The sequence below is a fragment of the Schistocerca serialis genome, chromosome 3 (assembly GCF_023864345.2).
Source record: "Schistocerca serialis cubense isolate TAMUIC-IGC-003099 chromosome 3, iqSchSeri2.2, whole genome shotgun sequence".
NCBI classification, from domain to species: domain Eukaryota; kingdom Metazoa; phylum Arthropoda; class Insecta; order Orthoptera; family Acrididae; genus Schistocerca; species Schistocerca serialis.
Genome location: NC_064640.1, coordinates 622,622,300 through 622,644,254, shown reverse-complemented (window position 1 = coordinate 622,644,254; position 21,955 = coordinate 622,622,300). Strand labels below are relative to the sequence as shown.

The 21,955-nt window shown below is 42.2% G+C and overlaps 1 protein-coding gene across 1 annotated transcript in view; it reads left to right on the top strand.

The window, feature by feature from the left end:
* LOC126471055 (uncharacterized) overlaps nt 1–21,955 on the top strand; it is a 633,812-nt gene that overhangs the window by 93,311 nt on the left and 518,546 nt on the right. The window contains exon 3 of the mRNA XM_050099122.1: nt 7,734–7,858. Within this exon, the coding sequence (XP_049955079.1) occupies nt 7,734–7,858 (125 nt within the window). The remainder of the gene's footprint in view (nt 1–7,733; nt 7,859–21,955) is intronic.

Sequence of the window (21,955 nt, the reverse complement as noted above, 5' to 3'; positions counted from 1 at the left end):
GGTGGTCATTCCAGTGAAGTTAGTTGCAAATGCATATTTCTAAATATTTATGGATGTTTCCAGTAACTGTTCGCTGATAAGTTAATAGTGCAGTGGTGGATCCTCCTATATTTTTACTTACATGGGGAGTCAGTTACTAGTCGCTGCACAAAGCGTCGATCTTCCGCAGGTGTTTCTGTCTAGGTGACAATATCGTTTGCCTTCCGGAAGTAATGGAAGACGGCATTACCTGGACGCCACTGTATACTGCCTGCTGGATCTCGGATAAACAGAGCGAACTGAGCTTCACAAGACTGCTGTTCAAAGAATCAACATTCATTCCTATGAACCATATTTGCTGTTCGAAGAAGGTTGTATACGCAAGCAAATTTTCGGTTACTTTACAACAGGCTGACGTCGGCGATAACTGTAGGCCTATAGTTACGCGCATCTGCCGGACGACTCTTCTTGGAAAATGGACTCACCTGCGCTTTTATCCAATCGCTTATAACGGTTCGTTGCACCAGAGATCTACGATAAATTTCTACTAGGAGGGAAGGACGTTCTGTCACATAATCTGTATAGAGTCGAATACATAACGCAATAGCCGGCCGGTGTGGCCATGCGGTTCCAGCGCTTCAGTCTGGAACCGCGTGACCGCTACGGCCGCAGGTTCGAATCCTGCCTCGGGCATGTATGTGTGTGATGTCCTTAGGTTAGTTAGGTTTAAGTAGTTCTAAGTTGTTCTAGGTGACTGATGACCACAGATGTTAAGTCCCATAGTGCTCAGATCCACATAATGCAATAGGTCTAGTTACCCATCCTCTAAATACTTCAATGCTTGACGGGATTGTTCAAGTTTCGTTGGTACAAATGCAGAACAGTGATAAAACGATAGAAGGGAAGATGCCAAGTCTGCTGGAAACAGGAAATCTGAAGGGGCTCAATGTGAAAGAGGGGAAAATAGCAAGCTGATACAGTATCCTAGTGGTGGATGGTCGATGGCTACGGAAGGCAAGGCAGAGTGTTCGGTGTTGCGGTTGGTTTGCCTTGTAATTATTGCCTGAGCCTCGGAAGGGTTGAGCTTGAGGAGCCACTGGCTGAACCTGCCGGTAAATTGGTTGAGTTTGAACTGAAAAGACAGTTGAAATTTCTGGAATGGGTGTAGGGTTAGAAAGACGGTGTTGTCGTTGTACTAGAGCTAGACAGGAGGAGTGGGGGTCCCGGTATATCATCTCTATAGACTTGACTGCTACCCGTGGGCAGCCGGGTGCCCACAGGCAACGGTTGACGGGCTAACATGTGAAACGCGGCCAGTCTGGCAGCCAAACTAGCGTACTGCTGTGACCTCACGGCCGCGGGCAGGGGAGGCTAAGGGGTGAGCGCATGCGCAGACAGTGTGCAATAGAGCTGCCTGGCAGGTAGCCTACACTAGTTGCGTCTGTCTGTGAGCTAGCTGATGGCCCGACAGCCTTACCCCATGTGTCAGGGAATGAAGACTCCTGCGCCATCTGTTGGTGTTCTGTTAAGTCTGTACATTGTGCTGCCCTCTGCACCGGATATATTTCAACTATAACTGTAAAATGGACGTGTAAGAATAAAAAGGTGTGTGTGAGCAGAAGTTTTACTGTGTCCTTGATTTCACTAGTGTGTAGCAACACCATGAGGCAGAGTTAGAAAAATCTTGTAGGGGATAAATATAAGTGGAGAAAAGACAGAGGCTTGGTACACACCTGTAGGTGGATAGAAGAAACAGGAATCAGTGTTCTTTATTGTTACGTAGGATAGACAGTTGTATAGAAACGATGCAATAAGATGGATATAGTTTCTAAGGAAGTGTATACATCTCACGTTTGGAAAGGAGATTGGAATTCCATATATGGAGATACACGTATACTCTCTCAAAGTCAAGGACACAAAGATAGACTATTTGTTGTTGATGTTGTTGTTGTGGTCTTCAGTCCTGATATTGGTTTGATGCAGCTCTCCATGCTACTCTATCCTGTGCAAGCTTCTTCATCTCCCAGTACTTACTGCAACCTACATCCTTCTGAATCTGCTTAGTGTATTGTCTCTTGGTCTCCCTCTACGATTTTTACCCTCCACACTGCCCTCCAATGCTAAATTTGTGATCCCCTGATGCCTCAGCACATGTCCTGCCAACCGGTCCCTTCTTCTTGTCAAGTTGTGCCACAAACTCCTCTTCTCCCCAATTCTATACAATACCTCCTCATTAGTTATGTGATCTACCCATCTAATCTTCAGCATTCTTCTTTAGCACCACATTTCGAAAGCTTCTATTCTCTTCTTGTCCAAACTATTTATCGTCCATGTTTCACTTCCATACATGGCTACACTCCATACAAATACTTCCAGAAACGACTTCCTGTCACTTAAATCTATACTCGATGTTAACAAATTTCTCTTCTTCATCTTATATCCTCCTTTCAAGACACTGTCTATTCCGTTCAACTGCTCTTCCAAGCCCTTTGCTGTCTCTGACAGAATTACAATGTCATCGGCAAACCTCAAAGTTTTTATTTCTTCTCCATGGATTTTAATACCTACACAAAATTTTTCTTTTGTTTCATTTACAATTATTACAAATTCATTTACAATTATTATTTACAATTATTAAATTGGTGAGATGGGGTTGACTAAGGTACAGGGACTGATCGTCAGAGGAGATGTTAGGACAGACACCACACAGGGAGGGGTAGGTGCTGGTTTAGATGTTTGTGTATGTGCCAGAAATGGAAGGACCCAAGACCTTCGTGTGAACACCGAGGTGGGTCCAATCAGGTTTGTTGAGTTCCAAGAGAGGTTGGGGGGGATTCTTATGAAGAAGCAAAAGAAGTCACTAAAAAACGTACAAACTGTTTAGTGCTGTAATCGGAACTCTATCTTCTTTCAACAGATGCCTATCGTCTAGCTGCAAATACACTCAACATTGCGATAAAGTCTTTGTACGCCTGCATGAAATAAGACTTCCTGCAACTGCTTCTCTAATGCTGTCACAGGCCTGTGGAACGGAGTACCTAGTAATCTAAGCGAAATCAAATGCCGGGCTGCACTGAAAGGCAGCTGGAGTCCTTGTGTTATCTCTCCAGTAATCTGCCGCTACAGGCAACGCTACCGGCTCCTCCTATCCAGCAGTGAAAACCTCATTTTTTTCTCATTACCTCGCTCCCATTTTCATTTCGCTATCTCCCCTTCCCTGTTCTTCCTACTCGTTAGCTTTCGTTCATTTATTTTCCTTTTATTCGTTTTCTTTATTTTCCCTCTCTTCTTGCTTTTGTTTGCTGCTTATTCTTATTATGTTTTTCTTAATTAGTGTTGGCATCTACAACAGCGTACAACCTTCAGCAGCAACTATTATTATTACACCGTTTCTATTACTTTTATTTCTTTCATGTAACTAAAACACATAGACAGTGTCCGTCGTTCTTCCACTCCAGTAGTGGTGTTATGAGAATCATTACTGTTTTATTGGTTCTATACATATTACCATCGTTATTACTTTCGCATTTACAAAAAGTTACGCTTCTTTTTTTCCGGAGAAAAGACATGTAACGTATGTCAATTAATAATGAAAGACCCCTTTGGTAGCATTATTTAATCGTCACCGAGGAATATGATACAACACAGTAGTAGTGATTGTCAACAACTGACTACTGTAACATTACTCGTCATTTACTCTTCTACGTCTACATGGATACTCTGAAAATCACATTTAAGTGTCCGGCAGATGTTTCATCCAACAACCCTCACAATTCTCAATTATTCCAATCTCGTATAGCGCGAAGAAAGAACGAACACCTATATCTTTCCGTAAGAGTTCTGATTTCCTTTATTTTATGATGGTGATCGCTTCTTCCTATGCAGGTCGGCGTCAACAAAATATTTTCGCATTAGGAGGAGAAATTTGTCGATTGGAATTTCGTGAGAAGATTGCTGCGCAAGGAAAAACGCCTTTGTTTTATGATGTCCATACCAAATCCTGTATCATTTCAGTGACACTCTCTCCCTATCTCCCACACCGATGAGCGGTATTCTAAAAGAGCACGGACAAATTAAGTGCCCCTGTATTCGCGATACAGTTTCAGTCTCTATATAGTGTCGCCACATCCGAGAAACAACAGAACGATTTACATTAAACCATCTGGCCTTTTCAGTTTGTGACTGTCCTGCTTTCATTCTTCTTATCGCCTTCCACTAAAGAGAGTCTGATAGGCGTCTTCTCGGTGCTTGTAATTTCCTTGCCAATGGTGTAGTTGTTTTTACCAGAGTTCAGGGGGAAATCTCGTTTTGTTTCATTACACAGAGCAGTGACTACTGAAAGATTAACATACATTTGTAACAAACACCTATGTCATTCTAAAGCATACAATCAAAATATAGTGCACCGCTGTGTAAAATCTAACGCTCAAGATTTGCGACGGATAATACACTAACCTCCTTCCACTGCCCTGAGCTCAACACTCGCTCACATGTGGAGGCATCCTTACACAGACTCTTTATGTAGAGAGATGGTAAAACAAGAAGAAGGTAATACAAAACCAGAAGTATCGTCAATCTTGTGTATGTGATGTGTGTGTGTGTGTGTGTGTGTGTGTGTGTGTGTGTGTGTGTGTTTGTGAGTGGCCGGGGGGGGGGGGGGGGCAGGGGATAGGTGGGTGTATAATTTAGTGTAGACAGTGACTTGTGAAGCAACACGAATAAATAAAATTATAAAGTGTACCAGTTTTCTTTTATGTTATTGGTTAACTTCTTCTTTATAAATTCGTTTACACAAACAACAGCGTTGTTGACAACTCACAAATAATTTGTCAGCTAAATTTGTCTGTAGTGACATGGCTGTATCTATGAACTAATTAAATTTTTAATTGTTTATCCCTTTGAGTTAAGATGGCGTGTGAAACATCACTGCATAAATGAACTGTGGACGGATCATCTAAGAACCTGATACCAGAATGAGTTTTTTACTCTGCAGAGAAGTTTACGATGTTTCTAAGCTTTGTGGAAGGTTGTAACTACGTGCCGGACTGGAACTTGAATCCAGCATCTTGCCTTTCGCAAGAAATGCTTTTATCTTCTGAACTACTGAGACACGACTCACGAACCAAATGGCTCGGAGCACTATGGAACTCAACTGCTGAGGTCATTAGTCCCCTAGAACTTAGAACTAGTTAAACCTAACTAACCTAAGGACATCACAAACATCCATGCCCGAGGCAGGATTCGAACCTGCGACCGTAGCGGTCTTGCGGTTCCAGACTGCAGCGCCTTTAACCGCACGGCCACTTCGGCCGGCGACTCACGAACCCTTCACATAGATGCACTTCAGTGAGATACCTCACGCCTAATTTCTAACCTTCAAAGACGCTTTCCTCCATGCCTTGCTAGATTAATACTCCGGCAAATTAAAAAAAAAAAAACAACGGAAAATGTTTTGTGAAGAGATTTGTCTAAAAGTAAGAGATAAAATAGATTAGAGAAACATTTGAGATACCTCATTTCCTGTACATGATTTCGAGAATAATTCAAAGGCTCTTAAGATGTTTGTGTAACCTCTTTTATTTCTTAAATTTAGAAGAATCTTTCTGTAAAACATTTGACTGATATTTTAATCATTTTATTTTCGAGATTTGTTCAGAAAGCATGAACTTATTGACACCTCATTTGTTTTCCTAGCCTCTTCTATTCTTTGAATGTCCTGAATTTAGTACTTGATTCGAAGGAAACCATATTTATAGATGAATGCCATACTAATGTAACTTCTTGTGCGCGAAATAGCTACACCTTGAACAGCCAAATTTTTTAAACTCCTTTGTCTTCCTAGTGTCTACTGTTGTCGAAGTATCCTAAATTTGGTACTTAATTCGGAGGAAACCATTATAAAAATAGAATATCACAACAGTGCAATTTTTTTACGCATAGTATCTAGGCCTTGAAGAGATGAAGCTTTTGGCACTTCGTTTACATATCTAGGAGCAGCTGTTACTGAAATATTTCAATGTTCTCGTAAACCACTAATTATTTTTTCTTCATTACCATTATTACCTTTAAGCAAATGAACCCTTTTTTGTAAAACCATACCTCTCGTTGGTCAGTTTTTTTTCTCATTTGTTGATTTCCCACTCTTCGTTGTGAGTATTATTTTTGCTCCGCTCGAACATTTGACCCAAAAGGAAACTGCAGAGAAATGACTAGCTACAGCGTAGGTGTTGACTCCAGACTAAATACACTGCAGCGCCAAAAAAAACTGGTACACCTGCCTAACATTGTGTAGGTCCTCGGCGAGCACGCAGTAATGCCGCAACACGACGTGACATGGATTCGACTAATCTCTGAAGTAGTGCTGGAGGGAATTGAAACCATTAACTTGCAAGGCTGTCCATAAATCCGTAAGAATACGAGGGGGTGGAGATATCTTCTAAACAGCACGTTGCAAGGCCTCCCAGATATACTCAATAATGTTCATGTATGGGGAGTTTGGTGGCCAGCGGAAGTGTTTAAACTCAGAAGAATGTTCCTGGAGCCAGTCTGTAGCAATTCTGGACGTGTGGGTTGTCCCATTGTCCTTCTGGAATTGCAAAAGTCCTTCGGAATGCACAATGGACATGAATGGATGCAGGTGATCAAAATCAGAGTCGTATTTAGACGTATCACGTGTCCCACATCACTCCAACTGCAAACGCCCCACACCATTACAGAACCTCCACCAGCTTGAACAGTCCCATGCTAACATGCAGGGTCCATAGATTTATGAGGTTGTCTCCATACCCGTACACTTCGATCCGCTCTATAAAATTTGAAACGAGACTCGTCCTACCAAGCAACATGTTCCCACTCATCACCAGTCCAATGTCGGTGTTAACGGGCCCAGGCTAGGTGTAAAGCTTTTTGCTTCGGCTCCGAAAGCCCATATCGATGTTATTTAGATGAATGGTTCTCACTTTGACACTTGTGGATGGCCTATCACTGAAATCTGCAGCAGTTTGCTGAAGCCTTGCACTTCTGTTACGTTGAACGATTCACTTTAGTCGGCCGCAGCGATGTCGGAGATTTGATGTTTTACCCGATTTCTGATATTCACGGTACACTCGTGAAAGGGTCGTATGGAAAGATCCCCACTTCATCGCTACGTCGGAGATGCTGTGGCCCATCGCTCGTGCGCCGACTATAACACCATGTTCAAACCCACTTAAATCTTGATAACCTGCCATTGTAGCGGCAGTAACCGATCTAACTACTGCGCCAGACATTTGTTGTCTCATATAGACGTTGCCGACCGCAGCGCCGTATTCTGCCTGTTTATATATCTCTGTATTTGAATAAGCATACCTATACTAGTTTCTTTGGCGCTTCAGTGTGTTTCACCCTGCAGAGCTGCTTGTGCTCTTTTGAAACTTCCTGGCAAATTTAGACTTAGCGGTAGACCTCAAGGTCTTTTCCAGCAGGTTATGCAGGATAGCTTCGGCGAAGTTTGGAAACGGAGATAGAGGAACTGGTAGAAATGTAAATCTGAGGGCGGATCGTGAGTAGTGATTGGACTGCTCAGTCGGTAAGAGGTTTGCCCCAAGGACCAGTTTGCAAGTTACAGTTCTAGTTTGGGCACAGTTCTAATCTGCCAGGAAGTTTCAACTGACTGTTGCGATCGACTGTACTGCTAATCCGCCTATCTTGCCCATACCGCGATGCTCCTCTCCGCTGCGCTCGACACTAACTGAGTGCTGTGTGTTGTGTTGCAGGCGGGAACGTCGAGCCGGCGCTTCCACGCCGCAAGAAACACCCTGAGCTAGCGTACCGCACGCATGAGTTCCTGGCCGCGTCGGACGACTCTCTGGACTCTGCCGTTCCGGTGGACCGCGCCAGGGTCAGTATGCGCCGCTTTCCGGCCGCTTGCTCTGCAGAGCCGCTAGCTGGTAAGTGCTTCTGGCGCCATCTCCCACCCGTCAGCCCAGTGGCGCGTAAGTAGCCGACTTACTTCACTGGCAGCCTGCTGTGCTCGTCGTCGCAAATATGTTCACTTCCAGTTGTCCTACACACAAACACACACACACACACACACACACACACTCATGTCATTTAGTCACCGATTTCTCGAGATCCACGAAACAACTTGACTGCTGACGGTTTAAAGGTGCCCTGGCAACACTGCATCCCATGATACGGATATTAGGTAAACTGGAAGCCTGGCTATGGGCCAGTGCCATTAAGGTAGTCAATACGGGCTGTAGAAGGTGATGTGCGAAATTTTGAATAGGGGATCGCCGAATGATACATGCAGCCGCTTAACTGGAATGCTTAACGATTGTTGGCATCTCTCCTTTGCAAAGTGTGAGGTGTTGTAAGTGTATGCGTCCAAATAAAGACTGGAAGCGGAATGCGTTCTAGGTGCGAAAGTGATTTATTAACTACGTTCCAAGTGCCATACCAGGGAACTGGATGGTTCCGATTACCAATAAGAAAGTTTTTATTCTAAGTGCCATTAATATGGAGCCACCACTTTTTATTTGTGATACAAGTACAGCAATACAGCAGTAATAATTCTAACTAGTAGAGCTCTAGTCAGAAAAAACAGTATGTCATTTCTTTCACATTTTTACATGAGAATAACATTAGTAATGCCTGAAATTTTCGGGGAATGAGAAAACGATGATCATATGTAATTTCTTAAAATTTAAAAAAAATATTTTTTTAAAAAAATATTTTTTTTAATATTTTATTTGCCCAGTCGCTTACATTAACAGAAATTAAAATATGATAACTAAACTAGTTTCAGCTGCCAGTGCAACCATCCTAAGATCATGTTCTTATGAACTGCAAGTTGAACAAATCCTGGATGTAGCTGTAATAATCATATCATGCAATAACTTGCGCTTGTATAAGAGGAAAATTCACTGAAGAAAAAATTTTGGTTGCAACAGCACAACAAAAATAAGACTTGTTCTACACCATAGGTGTCAAAAAGTCATCGTGACACGGTGTAACTTGATGATAGCAAAATAAAATCCCTGTGTGTCCAGTTCGGCTAACTTGACTATTCAACTTGGCTAGGCAATCGAAAGAGTTTTGAAAAAAGATTTTTTCAATTTCAAGAAGTCGAAAAAATTAAATTTATAAAAAAATACCTCAATGTTGACTACTGGTTCTTAAACAACTCCAGTCTTGAGAGCAGATGTCGCAAAGTTTACTAAAAAACTGCCTGTGCCGTTGAGGAAGAAATGGCTACACCGTCAATAGGTGTTTCTGTTTTGAACTGATAAACATGGCTGGTCTTTCAGATGAAGTACGGTGTGGCTATTCGTAGCCAAAACATAACTGAAAATTTGACTACGACTTTATCACCCATGTTGCAGCACCAGTCACATTTCTGTTGTGCTGTTACAACCAAAGAAGTTTTCAGTGAACTTGTCTCTTATGCATGATATGGTTGCTAATGGTACACCCAGTATTTGTTCAACCTGCGTCTCGTAAGAGTATAGTCTGAGGACGGTTGCGCTCAAAGCCGGAACTAGTTTAGTCATCATATTTCAGTTTCCATATGCAGGGTTGTACCGTGATGATATTACAAACTTTCATGGATGATGGTTAAGATTAAATTATCAGATTGAGGTAAGTGACCCTGATCCGGAAACGACCAGGTCGAAATTTATATACGAAAATCGTTCTAATATCCCTGATAGTGAAATATATGTACCGGTATTGTTATTGCTAAGATTGTAAGGTAGACAACTTTCAGAAGTGGTAGCATGGGCCAAAGCAAGAAAAAAAGTCTAGCAAACATGAGCTCTAAAGCGCATATTTTAAGAGCTACAAGCACTTGTTCATCTTCACTACTGTGAGACACATCTCTTCTACTACAAGCTCTTTGGTTTAAATATTTTTGGAAGAGGTGATATGGGCCAAACCAAGAAAAAAAGTCTAAGTAAATATGGGTTCTAAATTTCATGCCTCAAGAGCTATGGGCACTTGTTCGGTAGAACAGATGTGTTTCACAGTTGCGAAGATGAACAAGTGCTTATAGCTCTTAAGGTACGCATTTTAGAGCCCATATTTATTGTGGTTCGTACCTCCACCTCTGAAAGTTGCCTACCGTACAATCTTCGCAACAAGAGTACCAGAAAATTTAGTTCTCTGTCAAAGGTAATAGAACGATGTTCGCTTCTAACTTTCGACATGGTCGTTTCCGGACCAGGGTCCCTTACCTCAAATTGATATGTTTCCTTCTCCATCGTCCCAGAAAGTTTGTGACATCCTCAAGGATCACGCTGTATGCAATCGAAAGAGTTTTCAAAAAAGATTTTTTCAATTTTAAGAAGTTGAAAAAATTAAATTTATAAAAAATATCTCAATATTGACTTCTGTTTCTTAAACAATTCCAGTCTTGGGAGCAGATGTCGCAAAGTTTACTAAAAAACTCCCTGTGCCGTTGAGGCTACACCGTCACATGGTCTTTCTGTTTTGCAACTGATAAACATAGCTGGTCTTTCAGATGAAGCACGGTATGGCATACAATTGCCAGTGCCTTTCCTCTTTTGAAAACATCGTCGTTTTTCCACTCTTCTGTTTCAGAGTTAAGAATTATTAATAGCTATTTGAGGTGGATAAGTATGAGAAACTTTGCATTGACATCAAATGTTTCAACAGCATCTCTAAAATCAAAGAAGTCAGTTGTATGCATTGGCATTACATGCCATGGATTTATAGGATTAGCTGACTAAATCTTGTGTAAATCTTGCGGACAAGAGCCTCGCTTACCTTTCATCGTTTCTCTGTAATTGTAAAATGTCTGTCGCTGCTGAAAACTTCTGTGCTATCTCTTCAAACAAACCCAGGGGAAATGGAGGACGTCTGAGCATGGCACTTGGAACCACTGCTTGGTACGAAGATCATGCACCTTCTAATAATGAATATTTGAAACAATTTCTCTTTGGTCTGACACATGGAACAAGTATAGGTATTGCAATAGAATGCCGAAAACACAATATCACTGGAAACATGTGTTTGAAAAAAAGTAGCACTTAGAACGTTTTCAGTTTCCACGCTTCGAATGTTCTTTGTCGTCTTTCCACAATCGCAGCAGTTGATGTGAAGGCAACATGTAAAATTACACAGTAGAGTACAACGTTGTATGTTCTTAGACAAATGTTGTATCGCTTGTTGAGGAACTACAGCACCATATCGTCCAACTTTTTTCTATAGGTCGGGAATAGTGTGACGGTGAGTTTTATAACCTACGTATGTGAGGTATCCCCACAAGGAAAGACAGATGAAGATAAATCAGGAGATCGAAGAGGCCACAACCTCTACGAAATCACTTGTTGATTATAACATTGACTTAGCAATGTCGTAACACTGCCCTGTTGAAACCAAGTGTATCTGATTTACAAGTTCTTGCACCATATGAGTCTAACACTCACTGTTCTCTGTGTCATCAACGCTTGTGAACAAGATTCGTCTACGTGACACTGCACAACAAACGCCCCCTTTTTTTCCGTGTGGAGGTGACTACTGTAGATGATATGGGTTTATCTACCCCAAATGCGTGGGTTTTTTGCACTCACGTAACTCACATTTACTGCAAATCAACGTGGAACCACGCGTAGTCAGACCAGACCGATAATCGAGTTGCACACCTAGCGATACAGATGACATGAACCACTTACAGAATGCCGCTCATCTTCCATAGTCTTCAGGTAACGACTCATCAACAGCACCAATTACTTAAACGCCCGCGCAGTGCCGTGTAGGCATTGCCAATGGAGAAACCAGACTGGCTGTAAAAGCCGACATACAGACTTCGTAGGAGTCAAGGAATACGCAGCTTGCACCTCGATGAACTTTCCTGGTGTCAACACTCTCTATGGATCACGTTTGGCTGCATCTGCTACGAGTTCCTGTCTTCTGAAACTTGTAGAGCCACCGAGAGATGCGGCACATTGATAACACACTTGATTCGTATTCGGGAGGACGGTGGTTCAAATCCTCGTCCAGTCATCAGGATTCCAATGCTATCCCAAAATTGATCAAGACAAATGCATGGGTGATTCAAAGGAGCGACTTCTTTCCCGATACTTCCCCAATTCCAAGTTGTGCTTCGTCCCTAATGACATCGTCGTCGACGGGACGTTAAGTTCTAAGCTTCTTTCCTTCCTTTTTTAGTACAGCCGCCTGATGGTGAACTTGCCTGGTGCATCCTCACCATACTTTTCTGTGAAGACGTTCTGAGCCTCGGTGTAACTGTGGCATCAAACGTCCTGGGGGACAATGACTGGCCTAATCTGCAACACATTTCTTCTTCAGTTAAACAAGGATGAAACCAGCAACAAAAAGAAATCGTTTATAACGTTTCAACACTTTATGAAACGTCGGACTAGTACTCCGACACCCCCATAACGGCCACTTTCCACAATTTTGGCAGCGCTGTAGGGTGTCCCAGGAGCGCCAGAGAAACAGGCGTCGAGTACCGCCCTCCGGAGACGACTAGTCCGTGAACAGAACACTACTTACTGTTCTTCAGTATACACATGGTACCCAAAAGAACACATTCACCAAGTCGCGAGATGGCAGGTCACAGAGCAGACTCTCCCTACACAGTCTAGCGCCAGACATGTGACTGCAGGGCAGGTACTGTACTAGTCGCATGTTTTCGGGAACTCTTAGAAAAAGTGGCAATGGGTTGTAGTTTGTGGTTGAGCGTGCATGTACAGTCGATGAATCTTCTTCACAGCTACGAAACGACACTACGGGTGACGTATAACTCCTAGCCCACATCGCGGAGACTTAGGTCGACCTCTAGCCCACCACTAACCTGGCCGTGCATAATGTCATCCTACTGACATACCTGTGCCATCCTGCTTCACTACGGCTCGATTATGGTGTTCCGAACCCTCAAACATGCAGATCAGTACACCCAAGGGAGAAAAAAATAGCAAAAAAGCAGTTGAGACTATTAAAACTTAGCGGCGAACATCTTGAGTACGTCATGTCATTTAAATATTCAGGTGTAATTCTAAGAATGGAATAGGTCTAATACTTAAAATGAGCACTAAGCAAGACGAATGAAAGACTTAGATATCTTGAAGCGTTTCTGGGAAAGTGCAGTGCATCTGTAAACGAAATCGCATGCAGGTCGCTCGTGCGATCAATTCTAGAGCATTGCTCCAGCGTTTGGAGCCTTTCTCAAGTAAGTGCGACGTCTCAGACATTGATTTTATTCAGAAACGTGCTGATTCGATCGTAAAGAAGTTGGTATAGCCTACACGAAAGTGTGGCAAAGATGCTCTTGAATCTTACATAAATGTTTCGAAGAGAGGTGGCTTAGTTCTCTCGAAACCCAGTTGGACAAATTGGAAAACTAGTATTCGTGGCAGACTGTAAAACTGTTATGTTGTACCATCGTATATCTCGGGGAGAGATCATGAGAATACAATAAGATAGATCCGGGCGCGAACAAACGTGTGCAGAGGGTCACTTTTCTCTCGCTCAATAGGTGAATTGGTAGAAGTGGAAAATCGCGTCAGCCACGTAGTGTGGAGTATGTCTGCAGATGTAGACACGGACTCCTGTAGCCACACTGAGCAGTCTCACCACACATCAGTCCGCACGGATTACCCACCAGCCAATGTGGTTTCGTGGTTCTCGAAGACCCCTTGACTTATGGACATGAGTGTGTGACGAACTTCGTATGTGGAACCTTCTTGGGAGAATTTCACCACGCTACATTCTTTAAATGCACCGGTTGAAATTCTCAGCAGTCTATCTACAAACACAGTCTCTAAGCATAGGAACCTGTTTGTTATATACAGTGAGCCTCAGGTAGAAGGGACATCTCTCATATTTCACAACCGCTTCAAGATATCGAAACTATGTTTTATGTGGTAATTCGTAACGGGCGAGTATTTCACCATGTTCTCAATGTAGATTTACGGAACGAGGCAGGGTTCTGGCTGAAACAATGGATTCACAAAGATGGGGGCTAAAATCCCTGATTCTCTCTTCCAGCCAAAACCAGCACGGTTACCCTTGACCAATTCTTCTCCTACGGTAGTCCAATCCGAGCTGGTATCCGTCTTTAATGTCTTCAACATTGACGGGCGTTAAATTCTAACCTTCCTACTTTAGCGTAGTTGCAACTTCTTATGAACGGAAACACTGAAACGTCGATGTCTCATTTGAAAGGAAATATGTCCTTCCTTAATATTATTCGTGAGATCTTAATAAAGGAAATTTAGCGAAGTGATGCTTTGTGAAAGTTCTCCCAAAACTATTCCGAAACCAAACATTGACAAAACACACACAGCGCTGTCTGTACTCTGGTATACCATGCCTGCGAGGCATAGATGGGTCTGAAATTGTGCTGTGTCGGCCTATTTGGCTCATATCCCTTCTTTCTTAGTCGAATTTTAATACCAAACGTAACATGTGTTATGTAGTACTCCTATTATTCAAGACCTCTCTTCGTTCTATTTGTAAAAAGAATACTCCCATATATCTTCAATATTTCATCAGATAAAAAAATTAATAGTATTAACTATACCACTAAATACTGAGCTTTTAAGTTATTATTCACTTTTTGAAAATATTATTTCGAAATATCTCGAACCGTTTGTGAAATATAAGGGGCGCCCTCATCACGTCTTAGACCCTATGTATATATCAACAGTTATAAAGCAGCACAAACCAGATAGGAAATAGTGGCATGCAGAGATCAATAACTCACAAGGGAAAGAAGTAATAACTCCAGCTGCGGGAATGTGTCATACATAGATTATCCCAGAAGCTGAAGGTGACACTGAATTTAAGCAACGAAGTACCTCATGAAGAAAGGCATGGTGTTGGGGGCCAGGAAAGTCCACCTTCCTTAAAAACATAATCACTGTGACTTAAATTATTCATGTTACATGGAAATGTTTGAGGTCTGCAACTTTTTTATGAAATAATTTCTACTGCTTCACTCACATTTTAGTAATATTTAATTAGCATGATTCGTTTCGGTGGCGTGCTGCTATCAGAAGGTCTTGATAGTTACATTTGCATTACGTTACATTACTCATAAGTATCATAAGGATTATTTGTTGGTTGTGCCCTGAGGTTATACATCGAAAAATAATCCTGTACTTAAAAAACATTTATTTTATTGCGTACTATAACTGGGTTTTATGTTGTGTGATTTAAACATACAATCCTCTTATAGTACACATTAAAATAAATGTATCTTCTCGTACAGGGTTGTATTTCGATGCGTAACCTCATCGGTACACCCAGCAAATGAATCTCAGCACACTTCAGATTAATGTAATGTTCATGTATGTGTCACTGCTCTTGATGATGACAACATGCAGCTGAAATGCGTCATGATAATTAAATAATAGTGCAAAATTGACGGAAGCGGAAGAAATTAATTCATAAACAATCACCGTGAGTCATCAGTGATTTCAGAGAACATCAGTGCGTCTGCCTCGTAGTCTGATATGTTACGTGACTGCAAATAGAAAAATATCGAGAAATACCCATAATTCATAAATTAGTTTTCTCGTACCTGCTATCAAATTTGGTTTGTGTAAGTGAAAAACTTCTCTTGGTCAAGAATGGGTCTATTCCATGAGATTCAGTCACGCATAGGTTCATAGTTTCGATGATACATTTCTTTATACAGGCCAGATACAGGAATGTGTTGTTATTACTGTTATTATAGTCTTATCGCCTCTGAGCATTCGCGCAACCTTCTCATTGTTGTTTCTTTCTTTGCGATGATGCTTTAACTCCTTTCTTTAGGCGTCTTTTTATTACGACACATTTTATACGTTGTTTAACTGACCCCTCTCAAACCCAATGGCGGCTATTGTCAGTAGCAGTTCATCAAGATGTTAAGACAATTTCCTGTCTTCTGATACACACGATTCTTCTTAATACGAGGTATCAATGTCTCTAGTGGAAACATGACAAAAAGACTACAGGAGATTCTGAATGAACATGGGCCTCATTTTTGTTTATTTGCCCGTTATCCAAATGCGATCATAAGTAAAAAAGTGGGGACAACAAGAGTTTTCGTGATCCAGCTTTATTCAACAGACAATTGTAATGATACGCAGCGGACGTATTGCTTCGATCGAGGTGTCCTGGTGTTGGAGAGCAAGCCTCAGATTCAGCCACAGAGAATCCCTAAACAGCCTGAGTTTGTTTTCGTCTCTAACAGTCTAGCCGTCCCTTTGTAATATTCATTGCATTTGTCGTGTGAAATGCTGATCGACCCTATCATTTGTGATTCTCCTACCACAAAATGCTTCTGTGATTATCTGCTGAGAAGTGAATCACTGACATGCTCTCCATATAGCCCTACCACACATATTGATTTCCATCTGTTCTATGGTAGGCATTTAGAACACTAACGGTCAGCCTATGTCTTTAACGTAGTTTGAGGACTCAAAACAGATTTCTTTTCTAATGACACCAATGTCTGGCAGTTATCGACGAAAACACTGCCATAATATGTCAGCATAATTACAAGTTTATAAGAGGTCTTACTAGGTAACCTTTTTAAGCATGCTCACAGCCAGATAACCTGGAAACTATATTTTCCTGATGCCTCTCATTTAGCTATGTCACTTCAGCGGCAACGAAGTGTCCAGGTAAACTGTCCCTCCATTAAAAATGCATAACGCCCACGTTATGTCTTTAGCTCTACTGACGAACTAATGATAAGTGGCATGCAAAATACAAACGAAAGTCGAGATCCAGTTCTTTGTAGAACTACCAACAACTACCACCACCTCTCTGGTTCAAGACTGCATGGTACCTGAAGAAAGAAGTAAGTTCTAAATGAAATCACAAACGATCATTTATGCAAGCAAGTTTTTATTTAATACTGTCATCAAGCCCTCATAACGTCAGCGACAGGTGAGAATATGAATGGAACAATGTTTTTTCCCCTTATTATTGTATACAATTTTAATATTATCCATTTGTTGCTAATAGTTAGTACGACCAGCACTGACTCGGTATGTCCTTGGAATGCATGCGTATAGTAATGCATCAGCTGATTTCTGAATACTGGTGAAGGAATGGCTGGCTCTTTCTTTCCGGAACCCCGACCGATAACCGCGATATCAGCCTGTCACTGTTCGGTGACAAAATATGTTGTGTGCCCCAAATCTTCAGCCAATTATGTGAAGTGCCTTTCCATTGCACAGCATTGCGGCCAGGGTGTAATTTGTCTGAGTGCACCCAGCGAAGAAAAAGAGGCCGCTATTATTAGCATCCTGCCTGCCACCAGGGACTTGAGTGCCGCCGAACTTAATTTACGTGCCTTTGTTCGAAAGTTGCAATTACACAGTAAGAATTCAGCGTTCTGCCCCATCTTCATGGTGTGAAATTAAAATATTTCATATTCTCTAAAATCAAAAGCACGAATACATGCTCAGTAATTACAAACGAATTTTGTGTCCAACTTGGCATCAATAGCTGGTGGACAGACCTCCCGTTCCTGAACCTAGTACGACATTTTATTACTAGCTTTTGTATCTCAATGTAGTCGTCCAGTGATTGAAAATAAAAAGAAACCTTCTTGCGTAGTTTTCCTGCAAGAAAAGACAAGTATTTCTTCAGTCGTTACCTTATGAATACCAAAAACCTATCGTTCTTTGAGTTTGTATACCTTACCAATATGTTAAATTTCTTTGCATGTCTAGCTTGAGAATCGTTTTCCTTCGCATGCGTACACAAATTTGCATTATTCTGTGACCACCGTATGCGCAGTGTGATGTGGTGTATGGTTACCGAGAAAAGGAAGTGTTCAACAGAGTAACAGATTACTTAAACGTTCTGGTCGTCTACAGGATGCAGCTGCAAACTAACTTGGGCTATTTAACACCAGTTGAACTACAAATTTTTTTATGCGTTTGCAGGATTACTGAAACCAAGCGTACCGGTACGGTGTTCAGTTCCCTCCTAACACGCGAAGAAATAGAATGCATTTTACCGCGCGTGCAGCCGGGTTTGTATTTCACTCTCCTCATTACACCAGGTCTCTACCGTAACAGTTGTCAGATGCATTATCTCTAGCGTTAAGGTAGATATTTGTAAGTTCGCTTTCTAAATGTGTGAGTGGATTCAATCCAAAGAAATGCTGTTAACTATATGCTTCACATTAGACGCCAAGGTTTAACATAACATGACGGTTCGTTTCTTGTTGCAAAGAAAATATTTTTGAAATTGAATTTTAGTTGTCCAAATTAGTCTAGTACGATATTCGGCTTAACGATTTATATTAACAGGGAGATCAAAACACGACGTACATCCGTTGCACCAGCAGCGGGTGAGTAGGAACGGGATGAGTTCGACAAAGAAGAAATGACGAATAATTGTTTACCGTATAGACGACTGACAGAAGACACGGGAGCAGACTTTTTTTTCAGCATGGTACGAGGGTCATTCAATAAGTAATGCAATACATCTTTTTTCTCAGAACATATTTATTGTTAAGAGTCAGAATTTTGTGATAATATGCATCAAAATGTCTTGTCCATGTTCTATTTTTCTACGTAGTCTCCATCACGTGTTATGACGGTGCGCCAACGTTGTGGAAGAGCGTGTATTCCCTGCTGGTAAAGGCTCTTGTCCTAAAAGAGTAGCCATGTTTTCACTGCATGACTGACACCTTCGTCATCTTCAAAGTGTGATTCCCGTAGAGAATATTTAAGCGGCCCAAACAGATGAAAGTCCGAGGGTGCCAGGTCTGGACTGCAGGATGGATGAAGCAAAGATGTCCAACCCAATTTGGCGTCGTGTTCCCGGGTTCTCAGACTTGTGCGTGGACGTTCATTATCATGTTGGAGCAAGATTTCTGCTGGATTCTTGTCCTATCGAACACGTCGGAAATTTATTCAGGGTCTTCACGTATGCCTCTGAATTGATGGTTGGCCCTCTTGGCATCACATCCACGAGAATGACGCCATCACAATCCCAGAAGACGGTCACCATGACTTTTCCGGCAGAGGGGGTTGTCTTCATGGGCGATGCTAGAAGTCGGTCAAGGGGGGGGGGGGTTAATTGGGGGGGGGGGGGAGCGAGGGGTGTTCAAGGGAATGGAATATCGCTTAACAAAAGGAGAGTTGGGGTCCTCAACCGACTAATTGGTAAAATTTGTTATAACAAAATTAACTGGGTATTTCCGTCTTCTGCCCAATTTGTCATGCTCATTCGTCTCTGTTTCTTTTTTACTGAATACGTCAATGATATTTTCAATGTCCATATCTCTTTCTTTATTGATATTCGTCAGAGCCAATCCATTTAGTCTCACCTGCCCCATTGTTTTACGCAAATAAGTCTTTATTCGTCTCAAAGTAGAGGAGCTTCGTTCAGGGGCGCTTTTGGTGACAGGAATAGTCCCAAATATTTGAAGTAAAACATGTACATTTGGGAAAAAACTTGTCACAGTTCTTTAAAACTTCAGTTGCCGTTTCAAGAGTTTACTTTCATCAATCCACTTTTTCTTCCATGGTTTCAGCTCTCCTTTCATTAAAAGCGAAGAACTCTCCAAAAACCGTTCATATTTCTCGGATGCCTGGATCACTTCATCCTCATTATATTTTAAACGGTATGCAGGAATGAGACCTTCAAGTGGTAATATGGTGCGAAAATCTTGGGCGTCGCCAGCACTGCAACGCGTCTACAGAAATGTGTGTGCCCGGGAAAATAATACCATTTGACCCAGGTGTCCGGCGATTTTGAAGTTTTTGTCTGGGGTTAGCAACTGAAGTGTTGGTAGGCGTACCCGGCATATTTAGCTTTCTCGATTATTGTAAGTGATAAATTAATATAAATCCAATGTGTATTAATAAATAATAAGACGCACATTTTAATTTAAATGATATTTATTGGTTTAGATAGTAAACTATTTGCCGCTTTTATTCATTTGTTAAAATGTGTTTGAAATACATTGCTACATAATTATAAAAAAAATGGCTCTGAGCACTATGGGACTTAACTGCTATGGTCATCAGTCCCCTAGAACTTACAACTACTTAAACTTAACTAACCTATGGACATCACACACATCCATACCCGACGCAGGATTCGAACCTGCGACAGTAGCGGTCGCGCGGTTCCAGACTGTAGCGCCTTAAACCGCTCGGCCACTCTGGCCGGCTATTAAAAGAAAATGTTGAATCTAATTTCTGAAGTCATTTTATCCTGTGTAATATGATACTTTATTGGGGGAGGGGGGGGGACTAAAGCCCCCATGGCGCCCCCCTTGCCATCCCACCCTCCCCTGGTTGTCTTGAATTTCTTCTTTTGTGGTGAATGAGGATGATGCCACCCCATGGACTGCCTTTTTGTTTCCGGCGCAAAGTATTGTACCCAGCTTTCGTCCCCCGTAACGATCGGTGACAGAAAGGCCTGTCTGTCGATCTCAAAACGCTCCAACAGTTCAGATGAAACGGCCTTTCTTTGAATCTTGTGGTCCGCTGTGAGCATTCGTGGAATCCATCGTGATCACCTCTTTGAATATCCGAGAGTGTCGATCATTGCAGACTCTCTTCCAATGCTGACCGACAGCTGTATAGCCAATTGTCGAGATGTGATGCGCCGGTCGGCACGAATAATGGCATCCGCACGATTCAGCATGTCTGGCTGTCTGGAGTAGTGGCTGTGACAGGACACCCCGAACGTGGCTGATCATGGAGCTCTGTTTCCGCATTTCTTGAGGCTGTAGCTTTCTGTACCCATCGCCTAGCTGTACTCCTATCAACTGCAGCATCGCCATGTGCTGCACACAAACGTTTATGAATGTTCACCACGGTTCTTTTTTCTGCACACAAGAATTCGATTACAGCACGCTGCTTGTAACGTGAGTCGTATGTAGACGTCATTTTCACGCTGTACTACGGCTCTGCCATCTGCCAGAACGGTTCGAAAATTCACGGGCACACAGAACAAACATCAAATGTGAAGCAGAAACAATGACGTTTGTCAATATATATTAATGGCTTTTCAAAAATGTGAGGCGTTACTTATTGAACGACCCTCGTAAAATAATTATTGTGTTGGGATGTGGGAAATCATACTCCAGTCCGATCAGTGAAAATCTTCTCAAGGTGATATTGTTCCGGTATGTGATAGTACAATGGCTCACTCTCCACCAGTCTCTAATGCAGTCGATAAACATCAGTGAGCATTTGACGGGCACCAAACGCCCCTTCTCGTATCGTGCGCCGAGCCGCGCCACGCTGCTTGCCTACTACCTCCAAGTATCAGAAATAGCCAGTCGCTACCCAATCACTTGATATTATCCTTATTTTGCCGTCTCTGTTAACACACATCACGAACTGAATATCGCCACGGACTACTTCAACACTGCTCTCTCGAATGGGAAAACAGAATTCCACTTAAAATTTTTTGGTTGTAAAGAGAAATAAACCGTCGTGTTTCGTTGACAATGGGCGTCACGCATAATCAATTCGCGTATTTTAGGTTGACATCCACATCGCAAAAACTAAATTACAGATATCTGATGAAACGTGCGACGAATCACTCGCCGGAGAGAGGCCCGGTTCCAGAGAGGGCGTGGGCGTTGCCGGGGATCGATCTTGGGTATAAATAGCGGCGCGTTGTCAACAGTAGCGCACAGTTGATTCGAGTCCAGCCAGCGATCACGTCTGGGCTCGTCACTAGTTGCTCCTGAGGCAGGCGATCGACTCAGCCGCTGAAACAGAGTGGAGGAGTACGGAACCGGCAGTCCCGCTAAATTCCGTGAAATACATATTCTGTCGAATCCTCGGAAAATACTTCAAACAACGAACGTAATTCACACATAGCTGCGCAGTACAACAGTTCATAAACGGAACATTCAAGGTTCTTGCAGACTAAGTCACATCCGATTTTGTGGGTAAAGGAACACGTATGCTCAGAGCAGGTTTTTTTTCAGTTTGAGACTTTTTATTGCAAAGTCCAGTTTTGTACCATC